Source organism: Mus musculus, chromosome 6 (genome assembly GCF_000001635.26).
Source record: "Mus musculus strain C57BL/6J chromosome 6, GRCm38.p6 C57BL/6J".
NCBI lineage: Eukaryota > Metazoa > Chordata > Mammalia > Rodentia > Muridae > Mus > Mus musculus.
Genome location: NC_000072.6, coordinates 41,769,809 through 41,794,079, shown reverse-complemented (window position 1 = coordinate 41,794,079; position 24,271 = coordinate 41,769,809). Strand labels below are relative to the sequence as shown.

General features: G+C 38.6%; 1 protein-coding gene across 1 annotated transcript; it reads left to right on the top strand.

Annotated features, from left to right (window-relative positions):
- Positions 1–21,782: 21,782 nt before the first annotated feature.
- Positions 21,783–22,727, top strand: Olfr459 (olfactory receptor 459). The gene has a single exon (NM_146576.1). The coding sequence runs from the start codon at positions 21,783–21,785 to the stop codon at positions 22,725–22,727; it is 945 nt and encodes a 314-aa protein (NP_666787.1).
- Positions 22,728–24,271: the final 1,544 nt, after the last annotated feature.

The window sequence follows — 24,271 nt, the reverse complement described above, 5'->3', positions numbered from 1 at the left end:
TCATCCCTCTACCGAGGGCCATGCCTATCTACTGGAGGTCTCTACAGGTTGTATCTACAATTCTCTGTGCATTTCAGCTAAAGTCATCCCAATTGGGTCCTGGAAGACTTTCACTTCCCTGGGGTCTGGAATTTTCTAGTGGTTACCCCAGCTCCCCATCCCTCCCTGGTTTCTAGGGACTTCCTAATAGGAAAGCAGGCTATAATGTTTGGATGGGTATTGGGCCACTGATCTTGCCTGGGTTGGGAAGTGGATGGAAAAGTTTGATTTCTTATGTATGTTTATAGGCATATTTTAGGAAGCTTCTATAGTAGTAGATTTTGTTATTCAAAACAACATAGTCATCATTTCCACTGATTGGTCTATAGCATTGTTGAGAGGCCTTTGTTTTACCCATTAGGATGGCTCTGGTAAAGCTTTGGTGTCTGGTAAGACCCTTCTTATCAGATTTATTTACTTGTTTTCAAGTATGTGCATTTATTAAGACTTATGAAGCATTAACTCTGTTAAATGCTCATTATATGGCATAATTAAGAAGTGCTAAGAGTGTGGTTCTGAATAATATGCACATTTCCTTTGAGATTCAAAGCATGTGCAACAACTGTCAATTTTTTTTACCTCTACAATCTTCCCAAACAGTTTCCTGGAACATTAGGGACGAAGAGAATTGTTCTGTACCACTTATTTCTGTCTCCTGGGATTCCCCACATGGAAGACTCATCATGAATCCCTTTTCTTACTGTCTTCCTTTATTTGTTGAGATGAATAGGAAAATAGAGCCATACTTGTAGTTCTCTAAGTAGGTGAAATTTTTAGTTGCTGTAGATCTCTCCTTGAGAAACTTCTTTTCACATAGTTGAATCTTTACATAGTATGTGTTTTCATGGTTTTAACTTCTTTTATCGTTGTTATTGATTCCTATGCCACACCCACTCCAGTGCAATCTGTGTGACAAGCCCAAAAGCTTGGCAGCAGTCCTGACATGAAATGTTTCATGGAAACTGGTCTTCTCCAAGTTCTTTGGCATCCTATAACACAGATATGTTTCAGATGTGTCCCTGAGAGTTTTGCATTCTTTCCTTCAGTATTGTTTTATTATAGGTACCCCCAAGGAATGATTTAACAAATAGCTAGTTAGATTGAACTTTGCTTCCTGGCCTTTCACCAATGTCCCAATGTTCTAGGCAGTCCTTGAGCCAACCCTGGGCTTGGAATTTAGTAAGAATGTTACTTATTCAGATGAGTTGCTTCCAGTATTGAGAGATAGTGAAAGAAATCAGGCATTATTATGCACTCTATAGAGTTAGAAATTTCAGGGCAAGCTTAACAAAATGTAGAATTCTTATTATAATTATGTATGGCAGACTACATTGCTTAATAGAAGAAAGTTCCCCACAAAATCACTTAGAGTAACAGCTGAGTCACTCCCATATATAGGAATTTACAATGGTTTAGGAAGAAGATTGGGCTGTGGTTTAAGGAGGAACTAGAGTATTGCATTATTCATGAAAAGGTTAGCAAGAGCAGAACTCCCTAGCACAGACTTTCACTAGCCCAGGGGAATAGCATAGTTAGGTATTTACTAAGAGCTGGCTGGTGGTGGATTAAACAATAAATCAGAATTAGAACTATGGTGTGGGTGTGAAAGCCCTTGCCCCTGGAGTGTAAAGACCTCACACCTGGCTTCTAAGAATATAGCTGACCTAAGATAGGGCTGACTTTGTATCAGTTGTTACATTGCTTGGTACCTGCCAGTCTTTATGTATGCATTCTTCTGTTTTGTGTAAAGAGTCATTAAGCATCGGGTAACCTCAATGAACCTTGGCTGATGTGTCACCTAACTTCCTTATTTTCTTCTGTATTATAAGTCTAAATGCTCGCTTTGAGAAATTACACTCAGATCCAACACTCTCTCTGGTGTTTGCCACCTTTCCCACCTGAGTACTGGGACCTTGATTCTCCTGCAGATTGAGGGACCGACTGAGTCCAGTCTGTGGCATTCCTATACTAATACCATTGTTCAGTGATCCTGTTGCTTCTTCACTCTGGCCTCCTACATTACTTGCACTATCAATATCTACACCAGCTGTCTATTCTCTTGTTTTAGGCCCAAGCAAATGATCGTTGACTAAACAAAGCCTTTCCTATTGATTTTCATGGTGGCCCTTTGTCTTAACTTCATTCTCTTCCCCTGAGACTGCAAAAGCAAAATGAACTTTGAGATATTGCAAGCGAGTGATGTCAAGCTTGACTATCAATGAGTTCTGTTGTTAACTAGTTCCCATGTTTAGGAAGGACAACCATCTAAGATAGAACTTCTCAGCCTGTGCTCCATGAACTCTGGTGTGAAATGACCCCCCCTCACAGGGGGTGCTTAAGATCATCAGAAAACACAGATAGTTACATTACAACTCATAACAGTAGCAAAATCATACTTATGAAGTAGCAACAAAAATAATTTTGTGATTGGGAGTCACCACAACATGAGTAATTTTATTAAAAGAATGTAGCATTGGGAAGGTTGAGAACCACTGCTGTAAATCAGCCTAGAAAATGTTAGGAAATATAAAACTAAAACATCTGTTTCTACTGTCAGATGGTATGTAATCATCATAGTCAAGATTTTGTTACATACTTGCAGTACCCTTGTGCACACAAAAAGTAAAGCACATCTGCTCATCAGGCACTGGAAACCTAAGTAACTTGTTTCAGTTAGTGTTTAATGCAATCATTGTTACAGTTTAGAAACTCTAAAGAAAGAAAATGCTTAAAGTTAGAAAGGGTATGCATATTTTCCCAGAGGAAGTTAGATAATATCATGGCCATCTTTGAGTGCACATTCATTGGGGGGTGGGGGTGGAGAGAGTCCTGGGATTGCAATAAGACATTGTAATACACAATCAAGCTAAGATTCTGACCTACATATTTCTTTGACATTTTAACTTGCCTTATCAGATTCTGTCTCATTACACTGTGCCAGGCCATTTAGTTTAATAGTTCTCTGATGTCCTCTTTTCTTTGAATGTTGGTCCCAGTATTATTGTAGCACATCAATGCTTTTTCTGAAATGGTGCCATAAAACAAACTTGAAGTAATATGAGGGTGTTTAGATAGAGAATGAGTAGATGATGGAATAGATAATCATGTTTGGCAGTTGGGACAAAAGCATTTACTTAATTTGCCTCCTCTTGTTGGTGAAAGGAGGTAAGGTCTCTGAGTTGTATTTTCTTTTGAAATTTTTACAAGTATTTACTCTCTGTATATTTGTTCACATGCATGTGTTCACATGCCAGAGTCCACATATACATGCCAGAAAACTACTTGCAGGAGTCGGTCCTCTTTTTTCATCATGTAAATCCTAGGTATGAAATTCAAGTTATCAGGCTTGGCAGTGTGCACCTTCACCTGGCAAGCCAAATCTCCTGTCCACTCTTTTCCTTATATGCTTCAAGAATATGATTTTCATTACTTCTGCTGGTTCTCATAGATCTATGTTATTGCTTTGACCTCTAATGTTTTTGTATCTCTGCCTCATCGCCAATGGTCCTCAGTACATTGTTGCAGATTTCTACTCTGGACATAGGAAAGAGAAGGTGATCCTTCACCTCTGGCACATTAATAGACTAAGGAGGGTTAAGCAATCCTTGTTGGTCACAATAGATGGTAGGCAAAGCTCAAGTCAAGAAGATTAAGGAAGAAGTGATGTTGGGAACAAAATAAAAAGTGGGGCCTGGGGAAGAAGGGAGGAAAAATATGCCCACACTCCGCAAGAGTTTTCCTATTCTCTGGTGGCTGCTACCACCCTATCCACTCATCCCGGGGTGGGCATTCCTCTGTCCCACTCTTCAGGGGGTGGCCAAGGGGCAGCCCTGCCTGGGGAACCTCCACCCCCCTGGGGGGGGCGCTACTTTGCTAAAACCACCAGGGTTGTGAGAGAGAGGGAATATGGGAAGAAGTTCCCAACACCGACCAGAGTGCCCAGCGGAACTTGAAGGAGCAGAGCAGAGACTCTATGGTTTAAGAGCTTTATTATAGAAATGCAGGGAAAAGAGAGAAGGTAGAGAGAGAGAGAGAGAGAGAGAGAGAGAGAGAGAGAGAGAGAGAGGAAAGGCTAGAGAGAGAGAGGAGAGGAAAGAAGAAGAAAAAGAGAAAGGGAAGAGGAGTGAGAAGTGAGAGGTAGAGGAACAAAGGAGTTAAGAGAGAGAGCTGGGGGCGAAGCACCCCTTTTTATGGTCTTCACTGTTGCTAGGTAACTGGGGAGGAGTTTAGCCTGAAGGTCAGAAGCTTGGGCCATTGCTTAAGTGGCTACTGACCATGCTTCTCTTGTGGGAGCTGTGGGAGGTGGCACCTTAGGCAGGGGCCAGAGTTCCAGGAACATGAGGGAACACCTACAGTATCACGTAGGTGAATTACGACCACTGGGATTCAGACCTCAGCTCGACTGGAGACCAGCCTGCAATTTCCCACAAAGTGGTGGTTTATTGTCATATGTTGATTATCTATTTTTTATGATGGCTTATTTGTTGTTTTTACTTTAGAATGGTGTGAGAAAACACACATAGCCTGTTTAGTACCTGAATTCAGGGAGGGAGTAATGGGAGAAGGGGTTTATGAAGTTGGGACTAGGAAGAGAGAAGGAAGGGGGCTGTGACTGATAAATTGATGGGGAAAAAACATTTTAAAAAGGGAAACTGTGTATGTGTTGCTTATTTTTCTTTTTGTTTTCAGTACTTTTATTTATTCGCTTTACATCCAGATCACAGCTCCTCTCGTTCCTCTCCTCCCAGTCCCACTCTCCCACTCCCCTTTGCTTTTTCTCCCCTTCCCTTCTCCAGAAGGTAAGCTCCTCATAACCTCCGTAGCAACCAGGCTTGGCGGGTGAAGTTACATCAGAATTAAGTATATCCTCTCCCATTGAGGCCAGACATGGAAGCCTGGCTAGGGGATCCCAGGACTCAGGAGGCAGAGGCAGGCAGATTTCTGAGTTCGAGGCCAGCCTGGTCTACAAAGTGAGTTCCAGGACAGCCAGGGCTATAAAGAGAAACCCTGTCTTGAAAAACCAAAAATAAATAAATAAATAAAAATGAAAAAGATGTGAAATAAATTATCACATGATAATCAATGTCTACTTATCAGAGTGATAAATTGCTCTTAAAATATTTCAACAAAAGATAACATTTCTATAACAATTCTGTCATCTGTGAGGATTTTCTAAGCTAATGTAAGAGTCTTCCCATTTTTATTTATGTTCTTTCTACCATTTCTTCCATCCTCAAGCACATAGAAGAAGAGAAATTCTATATTTTTCCATTATTATTCTAATTTGTCAGAATAATAAAGAGCTAAAATAAGAGCAAGGCAAATTTATCCTGAAAGTCTTGGATACCAATGTTAGCCATGATAAATGTCAGCATTACATATACCTGACTAGAATCACTTTCAATTTTCAATTCTGTTAATAACTGTTGCTAAAAATCAATTTCTATGTGTCAGGGACATACTTTGGATAAAGATTGATTCCAAATATTCAGCCTCAACTTTTTCTGTTATTTTGCCTTACCAGCTTAGGGCTAATAACATGTATGTATAACCAACAATTGCTATTTATTGAGGATCCACTATATAAAAGAAAACTTGGTGCTAGTTATTTGGGATGATCTATGAAGCACAGAAGTAAAGGAATTCATATTTCTGCATTTATAATAATCATGGAATTATTAATGTGTGAGAATACTATTTGTTTGTTTGCTTGCTTGCTTGCTTGCTTGCTTGCTTGTTTTGAGATAGTGCAGTAAATAGCCTCAGCTGGCTGTGAACTTACTATTTAACCATATCTGGCCATGAACCCTTTATCTTCCTGCCTCCATTACCCAAGTGACTGGCTTGATGATACTTTTATTAGCTTCTTAGACAAGATTATAGACTCCATAGAACTTAAGTGATATCCTCTGTTTCTATGTCATTATATGTTGAAGGCTGAGAATCAAGCTATGATTTTACCAACCTGAAAAACAAGCATGCTTTTTATCTCACACCAAGAAGAGTAATGCAATGACCCCAATAATAAACAGTTTCACTAAAATTACTCACACTACTTGAAAATTAAGCCTAACATTGCTGGGGCATTATAGTCATGTCTACTTTTGGTCTTTCCTGAAGGTAATTTCTCAGTAGGAATACCACATGATTTTGCTTCATTTCAGCACAGGGGTAGTCAAGTATTTGCTTGGGTAAGATAGATGGGGATGGGCACATGAGTCATTCCTTTGCAGAAGACTTGAGAAGCAGCATTTAATCCACCATTCTGTTTGTGGATAGAAGAATGTATTAAAATAAAGCTTCTGCTGGTCTGGGTCTCCGCAGGGTAATTTTGAGCACTGCATGCTTCCTGGACAATGACATATATGTGGCATTCGTGAGAAATAAACTCAGTTGTAACACTTGAGTTGCTTATTCACTCAGCATGAGTGCACAGCAGCAATTGCTGTGTTTATCCTACCCAGATTGCCTTAGCCTGCTTTGACTTTTTCTGGGTTAAACTATATGCTCTTTGTGTTCAAAGATAAAGGCAGGCAGAGGTTCACAGAACAGATGACCAAAAAAACAAAGTATGATTGTGGGTATTGTGACCCCAAAGACTGAGTTACAAAAGCAACAATTAGATAAGAGGAAAACAAAAGGAAACAATAAACACAGAACTGCTGAGAGAAAGCTGAAGAGACATTCAAATTAGACCAAAACAAATTGCAAGGAAGCAGAAAAAATGAGAGAAAGAAAGAAAGAGAGAAGGAGAGAGAGTGAGAGAGAGAGAGAGAGAGAGAGAGAGAGAGAGAGAGAGGAGGGAGGGGGGAGGGAGGGAGGAAGGAAGGAAGGAAGGAAGGAAGGAAGGAAGGAAGGAAGGAAGGAAGGAAGGAAGGAAGGAGAGAGAACCCTGAGGCACCAGAGGTGTAGAAAGGAAGAAGGGACAGGATTAATGGAAGTCACCTAAAAATCCAGTCGGTGTTGGCATTATTAGTGGCTGGGCAGGGCCAAAACACAAACCAAACTACCCATGGAGACTCTTTGGATGCCCTAAGGCTGAGAACCCTTCTAGAGTCACATCTGCAGCTCTATGTCAATAGCAAAGCTATTCTGTACTTGGAGCAAGAGGGAGCAATGAAACCCTGGGATCCATTGGGTGGCCATCTGCTGCATGTTTACAGTGACTGCTGGTAGAAAATGTATCAAGCCTGAGACCTAAGCTGTGGAAGGCAAGGAAGATGAGTGGGTGCTGCAAAGCTCAAAAGATGGAACAAAATGTATGCAAACTGTTGGGCAGTTCTTGGTGCATCAGCGCCTCACTTTACCTCTTTCCTGACCCTGTTTTCTCTGGCATGGGAGGGAGCTGACATTAGGGACCCTAGACTGCCTGTATTTAAATCTTGGCACTACTAATTGCCACTTGGCCAATATCACTGTTTTTGGAGCTGAACATTTCTCAGTTGTAAAATAAAAACAATGGAGATATTATGCATGTCAAACTGGGTAATGACTGCCACAGAGAAAGACTTCACTAATTGGAGTTGTTATTGCTGGCATAGAAAATTATCATTCTTAATCTCACTATGATTTTTAATATGAAAGTGATGTGGAAGTCTGTGTGTGTGTGATGGCATTTATGTTCCTGGTGCTGCAGTATCTTATTTCTTTCAGGTTGCACATTTTAATCTAGGTCACTGAATGATTCCATAAACGATGTACTTGACCATGGAGCAAATGGTGTGCCAGGGAGATACACTTAGCTATTCCTCTGTGGCCTTGAGGATATTCCCAGAGCTCTGGGTTTTATGGTTGGATCTGATCCTCAAGTATTAGGAGGAACGGCAATATCAACCAGTCAGAACCCCCTGAGCTCCAGGCACTAAACCACCAAGCAAAGAGCACACTTGGAGAGACCCATGGCTCCAGCTGCATATGTAGCAGAGGATGACCTTGTCAGACATCAATGAGAGAAGAGGACCTTGGTTCTTTGAAAGCTCGATAACCCAGTGTAGGTGAATGGCAGGCCAGGGAAGTGGGATTGGTTGGTGACTGGAGGAACACACTCCTAGAAGCAGGAGGAAGGCAAAAGGGATAGAGGGTTTTCAGAGGGGAAACCAGAAAGAGAGATGACACTTGAAATTTAAAGAAAATATATATATATATACATATATACATATATATATACATATATATATGTATATATGTATATATATATATGTGTGTATATATATATATATACATATATATATATATGAAGCGTTCTCATAATCCTCAACAGCAGGTCTAGCTTCAGTTTCCAGCTTTGACTGAATCTAAATCCAATCCTAACTCATCATTCAGTCCTCATACCTGGTCAGGGCATTGTAGTAAATACAGAAAGAGCTGTTATTGAGGTGTTTACCTCAGGTTATTAGTGGAGCCTCCTATGCTACTCAAGTTTTGGCACAGAGATATGACTTTCAAGTGAACAATAGATCCTGGCACTCAGGTGCCTGGGGGAGTGGCAAGAGATTTCATAAATTAAAATGTACCAAATCCTTATAATGAATCTCTGGTGAGGAAAGAGCATTTCTTTCTCTGCATCCCAAGACAGCAGGCTCTATGACTAATGTGTAGCTTGAAAGGCTGGGGTCTATGGGAAATCAGAGGACATTCCTCCTGCTGTGCTTTGCTCCCTAGAGTGAGTATCCCTGATGATTCTCTTCCCTGTCTCTATGTCTCTTTCTGTGGGTCTCTGTTTATCTGTTCCTGTTCTCCTGTCTTCACTGCCCAAAACAACCTTAGTCTTGTTGACTTCTAGAACTAATCTGGGCTTTACAGACTCCAGTCTGGTTTTTACTGTGGAAAGAGGAATAAGAGAAAACAAAGAGCCTTCTGGGAGCTGATGTTACACTTAACACAGTCATGCACATATTCTCTCAGCCAGCACCCAGAGGCAAAGTGCATTAATCCCAAGACTCTAAAAGCACAGTGTGCATGTTAATGAGCTGGGAAAAGCAAGTCAGTATGTGCTTCTTCAATGCTCTTCTCTACCCCTTCACTGTCCTCTGAGGTCCTTGGGCCATGTACGCAGTTATAGACTAGGTAAGAGTATGAAGCTTGAGGAACCTCAGCTGTAAGGACACAAGAATGAAGACCCCTTTGTGCTCTATCCTATCCAAACTCCTAAGTTCTAAGGTTGGAGCAAACCACACACTCTAGCTTATACAGGAAGCATTCATTACATCCAAAAGTTTTATTATTTACAAGGACAATCCAGGTTCCTTGCTTTGCAGTTTTTGAGCAGCTGGTTTATGGTAATATGTGAATTATTCAATTCAAAGAAAGAATTTTGTTTATAATAATAATTACTAAGTATTTTAAAGCAAATTATTCTTTGATTTTTTTTACACATTTGTACAATGTAGTTTGATCATTACATCACCTCTCATTTCTCCCCTCCAACTGCTCACCTCCATCCCTCTTTCAATTTCTTATCGTTTAAGAAATATATTTACAACCTATTAAATCTAATTATTGCTGCCTGTGTGTGCAAGTGAATGGATCTATCCATAAGAACATCAGTGATCTACCAGTGGCCACAGTCCCAAAGAAAACTGTTCTTTCCTCTCCCAGCAGCCATCACTGCCAATAGTTCCTCAGCCATGGTGGGCATCTCATGAACTCCTCCCTCTGACAGAATTTTGACATAATCTTATGTGGGTCTTGCATTGATTATCATAGGGGCTAAGAACTCATGAGGACAATGGCCATGCCATGTCCAGAAGACATTTTACAACATTATTTCTCATCTTCTAGCTCTTATATTATTTCTGACACTTCTTTCATAATATTCCCTGAGCCTTGCTGGTATTGGAGTTGAGAGAGGTGTTCCATTTAAGGCTGAGCTTTCAGTCTCTTATTCTCAATACTTTGACCAGTTATGAATCTCAGCATTCACTACTAACCACTGTAAAAAGAAGCATTTTTCCAATGTTGAATATATATATATATGTATATATATATATATATATATATGCATAAAATAATTATGAAGAAAGCAGTTTGACAACATGACAATTTAGCAAAAAATACAATAGTATGTTCCTCCCTTAGGTGCACGAACCACTCCCAATCACGTGATTTTGACGAGGTTTACAATACCACACATGTATTCTGTTCTATGGAGTGGGCCTCATATCTAAGCAGAAATTGCTTGGTTACCCTTGAAACACTCATGCCACTATTGTAACCAGTGAATATTCTGGCTTGGTAGAATCTGAGGCTGGATGAAAATTATTAGACCTCTATATGTAGAAAATCATTATTAGACCTTTGTATAAAATAATTCTTTTTCTTTTTTTTTTTTTTTTTTTTTTTGTTTTATTTTGTTTTTTTTTTTTCCATTTTTTATTAGGTATTTAGCTCATTTACATTTCCAATGCTATACCAAAAGTCCCCCTTACCCACCCACCCCCACTCCCCTACCCACCCACTCCCCCCCTTTGGCCCTGGCGTTCCCCTGTACCGGGGCACACAAAGTCTGCGTGTCCAATGGGCCTCTCTTTCCAGTGATGGCCGACTAGGCCATCTTTTGATACATATGCAGCTAGAGTCAAGAGCTCAGGGGTACTGGTTAGTTCATAATGTTGTTCCACCTATAGGGTTGAAGATCCCTTTAGCTCCTTGGGTACTTTCTCTAGCTCCTCCATTGGGAGCCCTGTGATCCATCCATTAGCTGACTGTGAGCATCCACTTCTGTGTTTGCTAGGCCCCGGCATAGTCTCACAAGAGACAGCTACATCTGGGTCCTTTCGATAAAATCTTGCTAGTATATGTAATGGTGTCAGCGTTTGGATGCTGATTATGGGGTGGATCCCTGGATATGGCAGTCTCTACATGGTCCATCCTTTCATCTCAGCTCCAAACTTTGTTTCTGTAACTCCTTCCATGGGTGTTTTGTTCCCACTTCTAAGGAGGGGCATAGACAGCATTTTCAACAATTGGTGCTGGCACAACTGGTTGTTATCATGTAGAAGAATGCGAATCGATCCATACTTATCTCCTTGTACTAAGGTCAAATCTAAGTGGATCAAGGAACTTCACATAAAACCAGAGACACTGAAACTTATAGAGGAGAAAGTGGGGAAAAGCCTTGAAGATATGGGAATAATTCTTTTTCTAAGAATGTTTTAGGTGCTTGGGCCTTTGTAAGTTAGTTTAATTGGTGCTCATTGAGTGACGTGTATGACTCCCTGTTGACCACATTTCTTTCTAACTTATAGAAGATCGATTTAGGAATCGGGAATATGTACTTTCACATTATAATTCAGCTAGTAAATTGCTATATGACCTTAACAAGTCACCAAGTTTGCCTTGAGTTTCAGACTCACCATGTGAAAGATAAAGTGTTAAAAGATTTGTTTTCCCTTTGCTGATATTCTCTGATCGTCATTAATATTAGCCATTCCAATCTCTGCTCCCCTGGCACAATAGGATGATCTCCTTGGTAAGTCTAGGTAGAGAAGTTTTTTGTTGTTGTTCTTCTGGTTTTTATCATAGCTACCTTCTAGATGAGGTCTTTCCGTTGCTTTCTAGCTTTCCCTTCCTTCCTTCTCTCTGTCCATGTCTTCCTCCCTCCTTTGCCTTATCCTAGTACTGAGAGTACTTTATCAATGAGAGTACATGTGATTAAAAACTACTCAGGATTTATAGCTCATACTTATAAAAATAAATTCTAGATGGTTCAAACAGATTTAAATATAAAAATTAGCAAATGAGATTTTTAAAAATTACTTTGAAGTATAAATGTGGGATTTTTCTAAAGAAAAACCAGCTCCCAGAAGCCTTGAAGACTTTTAAATGTAATCTCATAATGCTAAAATATTTACATGAGTGCATAATTACAGTAAACTAAAAATATCATACAGTTTTCTTTGAAGTTCCTTTGTAAAACTATCTATTAATTAAGGAGAACTACAATGGTTTTAAACATAGGAAATAAATCTTACTCAAAATTTATATTAAAGAAAACTTAACAAGCATATTTTGCTTTGTTTTGGCCCTTTGAAACAAAGTCTTACTTACTCTGTATCCCAAGGTCTATTGCAGCATACTATATATTTTGGTCCAGATTTGAACCTGTGTTGGTATTTCTGCTTTACACTTTCAACTGTAAGAATTATATCTGTGAAGGAATAGTTTTGAATAACAGTTATTTTCTCAATGTGCTAAAGATGAATCAACAAACAGAATAAAGATAATATCTTCTTCAATGAAGCATATTTAATGAAGACTAATATTCCCTACCAAATATTGTAAAAGTATTATTACTTGATAGGCTGAGGCAGAGGGATCACAGGCTGTAGTTTGGATCTATAGTGGTCAACATAGTGAGACCCTTTCCTAGAGCGGGTAAAAGAAGTAACAAAATTAGGAAAGGTATACAAATGTATATATGTATATATGTATATATGTATATATGTATATATGTATATATGTATATATGTATATATGTATATATGTATATATGTATATATGTATATGTGTGTATATGTGTATATGTGTGTATGTGTGTATGTATATATGTATATATGTATATGTGTATATGTGTATATGTGCATATATGTGTATATGTGTATATGTGTATATATGTATATGTGTATATGTGTATATATGTGTGTGTGTATTCACATATATGGTGATACATAGTGAACCATGTTGAGAAAGAAACTACATGGTTATCTAACATTTGTAAGTAAGGAAAGTTTGTGACAGGATACAATGAGGTTGTCTGAACATTTTAATCCCATGGAAAGCTCAGAGCTAGAATGTCCTTCACAGTTGTTCTGAATTGTCACTTGGGTTGAAAGATAGGATCTGAACATATCTACATCTACATCAATGGTACTTTGGGTACAGACTGTCTTAGATTAAAGGTCATACTATTGAGACATTTCAGTTTTATGGGGTAATTCTGAAGACATTTTTTTAGTTGTGGGCTGAGAGAAAGAATATTTTAGTCCTGTGTCTTAGTTAAAATTTTACTGCTATGAACAGACACCATGAACATGGAAGTCTTATAAAGGACAACATTTAATTGGAGCTGGCTTATATGTTTAGAGGTTCAGGCTATTGTCATCAAGGCAGAAACATGGCAGTGTCCAGACAGGCATGGTGCAGGAGCTGAGAGGTCTCCATCTTCATCTGAAGGCTGCTAGCAGAATACTGGCTTCCAGGCAGCTAGGGTGAGTGTCTTAAGCTCATGCCACAGTGACACAACTACTCCAATTATGCCACACCTCCTAATAGTGCCACTCCCTAGGTGATATATATATATATATATATATATATATATATATATATATATATATATATATATATGCAAACAATCACATCCTGTGTCACACAATACATACAAAAAGAAGGAAGGAAGGGAGGAAGGAAGGAAGGGAGGGAGGGAGGGAGGGAGGGAGGGAGGGAGGAAGGAAGGGAGGGAGGAAGGAAGGTAGGTATACCCCTCTTTCTCTAACTGCTTTACAACTCACATCAATGTTGTCTTCATTTCTTCTTGCCTTTGCCTCATGTCTCTTCCCATCATTCCACAAAAATGAGATACATTCTTTGTTATATATACAGGTGTATTTACTTTTAAAGACTAAAATCAGAATATTTTAGTCCTGTACAGAGTCATATCAATGTACTATAGCCTCCATTTTTTTATTATTTTTATTAGATATTTTCTTCATTTACATTTCAAATGCTATCTCAAAAGTCTCCTATAGCCTCCCCCTGCCCTGCTCCCCTACCCACTCACACCCACTTCTTGGCCTTGGCATTCCCCTATACTGGGGCATATAAAATTTGCAAGACCAAGGGGCCTCTCTTCCTAGTGATGGTCAACTAGGCCATCTTCTGCTACATATGCAGCTAGAGACATGAGCTCTGGGGATACTGATTAGTTCATATTGTTGTTCCACCTACAGGGTTGCAGACCCCTTCAGCTCCTTGGATACTTTCTCTAGCTCCTCCATTGGGGGCCCTGTGTTCCATCCTATAGATGACTGTGAGCATCCACTTCTGTATTTGCCAGGCACTCGCATAGCCTCACAAGAAACAGCTATATCAGGGTCCTTTCAGCAAAATCTTGCTGGCATATACAATTGTGTCTGGGTTTGCTGACTGATTATGGGATGGACCCCTGGGTGAGGCAGTCTCTGGATGGTCCATCCTTTCATCTTAGCTCCAAACTTTGTCTCTGCAGCTCCTTCCATGGGTATTTTATTCCCTAATCTAGGGAGAAATGAAGTACCCACACGTTGGTCTTCCTTCTCCTTGGTTTTCTTGTGTTTTGGAAATTGTATCTTGGGTATTCTAGGTTTCTGGGCTAATATCCACTTATCAGTGAGTGCATATCAAGTGACTTCTTTTGTGATTGAGTTACCTCACTCAGGATGATATCCTCCAGATACATCCCTTTGCCTAGGAATTTCATAAATTCATTGTTTTTAATAGCTGAGTGTAAATATACCACATTTTCTGTATCCATTCCTCTGTTGAGGGACATCTGGGTTCTTTCCAGCTTCTGGCTATTATAAATAGGGTATAGCCTCCATTCTAAGAACAGGTAGAAAGCACATGTGATCGCCTTTAGATATGCTTGTGGAGGTTAGAGGGGACATTTGCAAAAGTGATGGTTTGTTGATATCTGATTTCACTATGTGAATTTTGTGAATGGGCAAAGGAACAATGTGTGCTAAAGCCCTTGTAGGAGGTGGACCAGTGTCTGGGGTTATGGATGAGGTTGAGTAGAATAGGAATGGTACTACATTACATTAGAGAAAAGTGTTTCTACAAGTCACATGGGGCTTTATAGGAACTGGGCTTTAACTTAGAGAGAGTGAGAAAGCTTCTGATCAAGCAAGACAATTGATCTCACCTATATGTAGAAGCCAGAGAGATATCTCAATGAGTAAAGTGCTTGTTGTCAAAGCATGAGGTGCTCAGTTAAGATCTCCAGCACTCACAGAAGAGATGGGTCTGAGTGTAGAGCCACAGACCTGTGATCCGAGTGCATAGAGGCAGAGACACGTGGATTCCAGAGACTTGCTGACCAGCCATTCTAGCTAAAATAAAATGGCAAACTCTAGTTGCAGTGAGATATCCTGTCTTAATATTAGGTGAAGGGAAATTAAGAAAAGGCATCCTGACGTCAACCTCTGGCTTTCATGGGTGAGCACACACATACTAGACACACACACACACACACACACACAACATATACTAAAATTTAAAAAAAAGGAATGAATACTTCTCTTTTTCTAACTGCTTTAGAATCCACATCAATGTTGTCTTCATTCTTGCATCTATCTCATGTCTTTCCCCATCATTCCACAAAGATACATCCTTTGCTATACAGTTGTGTTTATTTTTCAAATGTTTTCAATTTAATGCAGGCTAAATTTTTTACACTAGATAGTAATACTTTCAATTCAAGTTGCAATAATTTATTTTTCATATTTCTGCACATGCGTTGTTTACACCACAGCCAAGTTGTATGACATGATCAGCATGGAAAATTTTCCTTTGTGCCCTTTCCAATTTATTTTTTATCCCTGGCTAATCATTTGGGTTTTAATACTTTTACTTTTATTTTTGAGCTTATTAACATATTTAGTCTTTGGCTTAATATAACCTCTTTCCTACTCACCATGACTCGTGATAATGCTTCTGTCAATATTGCATTTCTTTTAATTGTCTAATAGCCTTTCTCTACACGAATATACCACAGCTTATTTGGCTATTAACTTGTTACCATTTGAATCACTACAGTTCCTTGTGGACTGAACTGCCATCACCATTCCTAAAAGTGTTTTTCATGGGATTTGTGTTTTCATTTACCTTTGGAAAAGATCTAAGAGTAACATAATAGGTGTATATTAGATGCATGTATTTAGATATTCTTTGTATCCATTGCACATTCCACTAAGGAATATATGAGAATTTCAGTTGCCCATCCTATTTATCAATAGTATGCTTACAGTCAATTCAAGTGTTTAAATCTGAGTCTCATTGATCAGTATTTCCTTTCACTCGCACAATATTGTGTCAAAATCCTTTTGTCTTTATACTGTAGCTTTATTGTATTAAATTTACATATCATACATCTCTGTCTTGTTCTTCTTCATGATTATTCTAACTACTGTAGGTTCTTTACATTCCATACTATTTTTGAGACATATTTTAAGTATGATAAACAGCCTTATAAGGTTCTGAGTGAGCCTTGCAGTAACTTTATATACTAATTCGAGAAGAATAGATATTCTAGCATAATTGAGTCTTCTAATGTATGACAATAGAATGTTTGACTATCTATTTAGTTCTCATTTGTCTCAGCAAGATTTTATAATTTTAAATATATGTCTTGTATATAGCTTGTTAAATGTGTGTCTTCATTTTCTTCATGTTTTGATATTTTTTTCATTTATAATGGATTGATGGGGTATTTAGGTTTTCTGTACATCTATAAATTTTTACACATCTATCTTTTCTTTCTGTTACTGATGATTATACCTATTAATTTAATGGATTTATGGATCTCAAATTGCAAGACTATCCCATTTATAAATATATAATGTTATTTTTATTTACTAACTGAAGGTTTTTATTTAGTCTTTTTTTATGAATTAGCTAAAACTTCTAATCTGTTGTTAGATAGAACTCATCAGAATAGTTATATTTACCTCAGTTCCCATGTTAGAAAGACAGTATTAAGTTTCTCCTCAATAAATTTGATAATATTTAGTATTAGATTTTTTCATAGATTTCATTTTTCAGTTTAAGGAAGTTTTGTTTGGTTTCTAATTTGCTCAAAGTTCTGAACCAGTAAGTGCTGACTTACTTCCCATGTCCTTCCTGACCTTTTAGGGGTGGTTGTTAATTTTCTTCTTTGATTTTATTAACATTCCAAATTAATGATTTATCTCATATTAAGTAAACTTTTCATTTCTAGAATTAAATGACAACATTTTAATTATGGATTCTCCTTGCTTAGTATGGAATTGAGAACTATCCATGTTCTATGTTCTCGACACTATTGCTAAGTTGACTTATTTTCCTGTAAAGTCTTTGGTGTAGAGGTCAACCTGACCTAATGAAATTAATTGGACAGTGCTTGCTTCTCAACTCACTAGAAGACTAGACATATAAGATTTGCATTTTTCTTTAAATATTTGATAGGATATATCAGACAAGCCATCTGGATCTACAGTTCTCTGTGTAGGAAGTTTTTAGCTATGAATTTCATTTGTTTAACATACATAGGGATATTCAGTTACATTTATTTTTGAATCAGTAGGTAGTTTTATTGTTCAGAAGATTTTTTTTCATTTTATCAGGTGCATCAACTGGGTTTCTTTTCTAACATATTTTAATTTGTTCTCTAAAATTCATAATTAAAATAAAAATTAAATTATACCTCTATTTCATAATGGATCAGTTATATAAGGAAGTAAATTTAAACTTGCTAGAATGTAATTTTGTGCCAGATGAAAACAAAAGTTTCAATTTTTCTACAGCTTGACCTAAAAATTCCAACTGTAGAAATTTATTCTAGAAAAAAAATAATTGCTTGTTTATTTATAAAGACTTAAGAGTACTTATGGTATTTTTTTTAAAACAATGAGCATGGAAAAACACAGAAACTGATTAACAAAATGTTTGCCAAAAATAAAAAATAAAACATCAACCTTATTGAGTAGCATGTAAGAGAAAAGGTGTGATGATGCACGGTTTTATGGAGTTATATATTTTACATGTTGTTAACTGAGATAGGAAAGGTTGCACAACAGATTTTCATAGCGCTCTCTTTAAAGGACTCTGAGGATCCATAGTTAGAAATCCCTCTAAAATTACATGACAAGCTGGGCTTTAGCAATTTAAAAAAAAACACACACAGGAAGGAAAATTATTCCCAATTTATCCCCTTAGGTGCCAATTGACATTTCAGAATGAATAGGCATACTTAAAATGAGAACCTAAACGCAGACAAATGTTTTATAATGCACACATATTCTGCTCTCTCCAGCACCAAACAGATTTCTGATTTGCATTTTGTCAGTTCTTCCAGGTTGTGAGCATAGCTGTCTCCAGAAGCTTCCTCGGCTCTCCCTACTTGGAAGTGGTCCAGCTGGGACTCAGCACCACAACCGTAGGACAAGAAAAAGAGTGGCAAGAACCTTGCTGGAACACATGCAGATGCATATATATTTAGAAGAGGGAAAATCCAAGACCTTCTATAGAGTGTGATTCGAGTTGCGGGTAGAACTTCTCCACAGCATTCTGCAGGGTCACGGTCAGTGCCAGCTGTGAGACCCACTGTAACACAGATGGTTAATGTGTCAGGCTTCAAGAAAATGTTAAGGTCTACTTAAGGCTTTCACTGTGCTTGAGATGCAGGCATTAAAAAATATCACTGCACGTTTTCCAGGAGAATTATGGTGTCTCTGAGAGGATGGAACTTAATCCAGTTCTGAATAACTTAGAAGCATGGGAAGAGCCTAAGATAATGAACTGAGAAGATGAGGTTTTTGGAGTCTGACACAGTCCAGGCAACAGGCCTTGGGGCATTGTGGGAAAGCACCCTTCGATTAGGAAGTCCCCGATCAACAAGATTTCAGTTTCCCCACTAACAGACTTGGAAAAGTTCTGCAACTTAATTGGCCAAAAATGAAGAAAACTGAAACTTTTTTCCCTGATCTCCCCAGATAGCTTGCTGAGAGACCTCTCAGAACTTGGGTTAATTAAGAACACATACCTCGGTGACTTTAGTTCCTTTGGGAAGGAGAAAAGGAGCGGAGGGGAGGGAGGAGAAGGACAAATCCTCAAGTCGGTACATGTTCATTGCTAGACTTCTTCCAAAGCTCCGGTATAGATCCCCCACCCTTTTCGCCATGAGGAGAGGCCCCAGCATATCATACTGCTCAGCACTAGCCAGGAAGCAATTCATTTCTGCTAAATCTGTAGAATGTCAAAAGCAACATGAAACCCCTCTAAAGAGGTCAGTTCTTTGTAAAAATTCTGCCTCTGTGAAGGAGAAACTCGGGGAATTGGGGTGGAAAGTCTGGGACTTCGCTGTCTTATGGAAATTTTAAAAATAGAGGTGTAGACTAGGGGAGGGGCAGCAGGTTGGACAGTTCTTCACACAACCTCATACAGTATGCCCTTTTAGATCTGGGCTGCCCTAACAAAAATCAGAGGACTGCTCCCTGTTCTGCCTTTATCTATATTTTCCACTGTTAACTCAAAAACTATGAAAGAAAAGCAGACATTGATCCCTCCCAACCATTTGAGCCTTGAATTCTGAGAGTTTCCATTAGTAAAAGAGCCACAGAGAAATAGAAAGGGCAATTGAAGGAAGGGCAGGGAGGAAGGACAGTGTTGAAGTGAAAAAGGAGAGGAAACTAAGGTGAGTAGACTGAGGAAATAGCTGAACTAGTCCTGACCAAGATATATAATACTTAACCTCTATCATCAGCTGAAAAATTTCCACACTATTCCTGTGGATATATATATATATATATATATATATATATATATATATATATATATTTGTGGTATTATATATGTACACATGTATATATGTATATTTTCTTTACTCATTACTCTTAGCATGTAGCACTCTATCCACTACCTTTTGGAGATAATTATTTCTAACCACAAGTCAGTTGTTGATCTTTCTGAGTGTCCATTACATATGAGCTTGCTTGGTTGTTTTCTTTCTCTTTGCACTTATTTTCCTAGAAGTTTATTGACTTTTGTGAATGTGTAGACTGATGTTTTCTTTGTTTGTAACTAAATTTAGGAAGTTTGCAATAATTATCTGTGTCTGTATCCTCCTACTTTTCTGGTACTCTCATTATGTGTATGCTAGTATACTTAGGGATGTGTCATAATTTCCTGAGGCTGTTTTTTTTTCAAGTTTTAGTTTTTAGTTTTTGTTTTGTATATAGATGTATAACTTGTATATGACAGACTTTTTTCCTTTTTAATATTTTTATTAGGTATTTTCCTCATTTAAATTTCCAATGCTATCCCAAAAGTCCCCCATACCCTCCCCCCCACTCCCCTACCCACCCACTCCCACTTTTTGGCCCTGGCATTCCCCTGTACTGGAGCTTATAAAGTTTGCATGACCAATGGGTCTCTCTTTCCAGTGATGGCAGACTAGGCCATTTTTTGATACATATGCAGCTAGAGACACAAGCTCTGGGGTACTGGTTAGTTCATATTGTTGTTCCACCTATAGGGTTGCAGTTCCCTTTAGCTCCTTGGGTACTTTCTCTAGCTCCTCCATTGGGGGCCCTGTGATCCATCCAATAGCTGACTGTGAGCATCCACTTCTGTGTTTGCTAGGCCCCGGCATAGTCTCACAAGAGACAGCTATAACAGGGCCTTTCAGCAAAATCTTGCTAGTGTATGCAATGGTGTCAGTGTTTGGAGGCTGATTATGGGATGGATCCCTGGATATGGCAGTCTCTAGATGGTCCATCCTTTTGTCTCAGCTCCAAACATTGTCTCTGTAACTCCTTCCATGGGTGTTTTGTTCCCAATTCTAAGAAGGGGCAAAGTGTGAGGTAGCCCAATCACAAAAGAACTCAAATGATATGTTCTCATTGATAAGCGGATATTAGCCCAGAAACTTAGAATACCCAAGATATAACATACAATTTGCGAAACACATGAAACTCAAGAGGAACGAAGACCAAAGTATATGACAGTCTTAAACACAGATTTGAAGATGTTCTTGTTTTCATAGAATGTATATTTTAATGTCATAAATGAAAAATAAGATAAAATTTCTTTTTAAAAGAGATTTATTTATTTGTTTGTTTGTTTATTATATGTAAGTACACTGTAGCTGTCTTCAGACACCCCAGAAGAGGACATCATATTTCATTATAGATGGTTGTGAGCCACTATGTGGTTGCTGGGATTTGAACTCAGAACCTTTGGAAGAGCAGTCAGTGCTCTTAACTCCTGCCATCTCTCCAACCCCTAAAATTAAATTTCTTAGTAATCATGTCTATATCATACAATTGGGGAACAAATTATTATGCAATCCATTAATTTTCTGGCATGTGGTTTAGTGCATATATTTTCTCTGAATATAAATTCCATACATCAGGGATTATTCCACTTGTCCCCTTCATAGTTATACAGTTTAATATTAAGGAGGGGAATAAGCAATTAGATATGTAATATCAGGTAGTAAGTGCTATGAAGAAAACTAGAGTTCACTAATGAGCATGCTTCCTTGTTTGGGGAACAGTGACTGTAAAGGGGTATTTGAGAAAATGACAGTTAAGACCACAGAAGTGAGGAACAGAGAGATCCAGGTATCAGAATGGGCTCTTATCCATGTCAGCTATTATCCATCATTATTTCTAAGCTCTTGAGGATAAACACAGTTAGAAAAGAATGAATCTGTTTTGGAAAATTACCCCCATCCTCGGGTTTTCATGTGGAGATACTGATGTTCTGTGATGTTTTAAAATCTGTGGACAGCAAGAATGCTGGCCCTAGAAACTGTCCTGACCTTTGCTCTGTTGGCCTTTGGATGGCTTTGTGTGACACTGCTTATGCAAAGTTCTATGGTTTAACTTTTCTTTGGAATGCCTTTATATCTTATGGTGCAGTTAACGTAGGAGGAAGAAGGGCAACTCCATGACCAGAAGGATCTGTTTGATGCAGACCTACAACTTGGAAGCAAAAGTCAAACACAAATGATGGACAATCTCTCTAGTGCAACTGAATTCTGCCTTCTGGGTTTCCCTGGATCCCAAGAGCTACACTACATCCTTTTTGCCATATTCTTTTTCTTCTATTCAGTGACACTGCTGGGAAACATGGTCATCATCATTATTGTCTGTGTTGATAAACGTCTACAGTCCCCCATGTACTTCTTCCTGGGCAACCTCTCACTCCTGGAAATCCTGGTTACAACTACAATTGTTCCCTTGATGCTTTGGGGGCTTCTGCTCCCTGGAAAGCAGACAATATCTCTGAATGGATGCATTGCCCAACTCTTCCTTTACCTCGCTCTAGGGACCACAGAGTTTGCAGTGCTTGGAGCAATGGCTGTGGACCGTTATGTGGCTGTCTGTAATCCTTTGAGGTATAGCGTCATCATGAACAGCCGCACTTGCATCTGGGTGGTCATGGTGTCCTGGATGTTTGGGTTCCTTTCTGAAATCTGGCCAGTCTATGCCACATTCCAGTTTACTTTCTGCAAATCAAATCTCTTAGATCATTTTTACTGCGACCGGGGCCAATTGCTCAAATTATCTTGTAATGAAACCTTTCTCACAGAGTTCATTCTTTTCATAATGGCTATTTTCATTATTGTTGGATCCTTGATCCCTACAATTGTCTCCTACACCTATATCATCTCCACCATCCTCAAGATCCCCTCAGCTTCTGGCCGGAAGAAAGCCTTCTCCACCTGTGCCTCCCATTTCACTTTTGTTGTGATTGGCTACGGCACCTGCTTGTTCCTCTATGTGAAACCTAAGCAAACACAGGCAGCAGAGTACAACAGAGTGGCCTCCCTGCTGGTTTCTGTGGTCACGCCTTTTCTGAACCCCTTCATCTTCACACTTCGAAATGATAAAGTCAAAGAGGCCCTTAGAGATGGAGTGAAGCGTTGCTGTCTGCTCCTCAGGGATTAGCTCTTCTCTCAGTCACTCTTAGGTGACGGGACCTAGAAAATCTCAATTTCCCTAGTCCATTAGAGTTGTAGTAAACTCTGAATCCTGGGCACAAATTACAACCATGTCATGGAAGATATACTTCCAAGTTCCTCCCCAAGGTACTTTATTTATTTATTTATTTATTTATTTATTTTTTGGTTTTTCAAGACAGGGTTTCTCTGTGTAGTCCTGGCTGTCCTGGAACTCACTTTGTAGATCAGGCTGGCCTGGAACTCAGAAATCAGCCTGCCTCTGCCTCCCAAGTGCTGGGATTAAAGGCATGCCCCAAGGTACTTTAAATGAATCTCTTCTTATGATAACTAGAACCTTACAGACTTCATTCTTTACACTAGTGAGCACAAGGAAGAATGTTCTTGAAAGCGCTGGATGAATCAGAGCAAGAAAACACAGTTTCCTTAGCATCTTATTAGACACATTACTCTGAAGATGTATTTCCTAGAGAAGAGGAGTAATGGCAAAAATGTTGACGTATAAGAGGTACCATTGAGAGAATACAAAGACAAACGTGTTCGATTTGGTCCATCAATTTGCTAAGACATTCTCCATATTTTAGAGATTATTTTGCAATTATGTGACAAGGTGTCCATCTACATTTAAAAAACATTTGGGTTTTCTTTATATTTGTAGATCATATTATAATGTTCCTCACTTGGTACATAATTGACTACAGCATTGTTTGTATATTGCCACAAAAATAATCTAGAATGGTGACATGGCAAATATTTCCTCTGGAAATTCTTAGTAGTATCCAGAATAATTGTGGATAGAAATAGGGAAGATTTCTTTTCTAAAACTTCAGAGTATTGCATAAAATGATCCTCTTAAAGGCAGGTATTAAAAAAAACAAATAACAATTAAATTCTAGAAATATAGTACTGTGAAAACTGCTGAAAACTGCCATTTCTCTTCAAACTTATTCCAGTCTAAGATTTCTGACTTCAAATTCCTGAGGCCTTGCAAAAGACTTCTCTCCATGGAGAATTTTTAAAATGAGAGGCAATTCAAGAGTTTGGGTTTGGGGGCTTGGGAGTTATGGGATTTCAAGTAGTATTAGAAGAAGTTTAGAAGGAAGAAATTTACATGACATCAATCAGTAGATCCTTCATATCTGAAGTGTGTGTGTGTGTGTGTGTGTGTGTGTGTGTGTGTGTGTGTGTGTGTACTAGCAAATGAACCTATTCACTCACTTGTTAGACAACCTTTTACCCACTAAGCCTTATCTCCACACTCAAGAACTTTAATGTTTCCTGTAAGTTTGGTCTTTCAGCAACCAGTCCTCTCATTTGTGTGGGATTGCCCCACATTTATAAAATAATTTTGCTGATTACAGGATTCTTTCTAGTTTTAGTTTTTATAGTGTAACCGGGTTGTTAGTGGTCATATGAGGGTTCACCAAGCACATTCCCTGGCACAAAGACTTTAACACCTGGGAAAGACAGAAGATCAAGCCACAGGGCTGGCATGTGCAAGAGAAAGAATGGCTGGGGGAGGGGCAAGTGTGC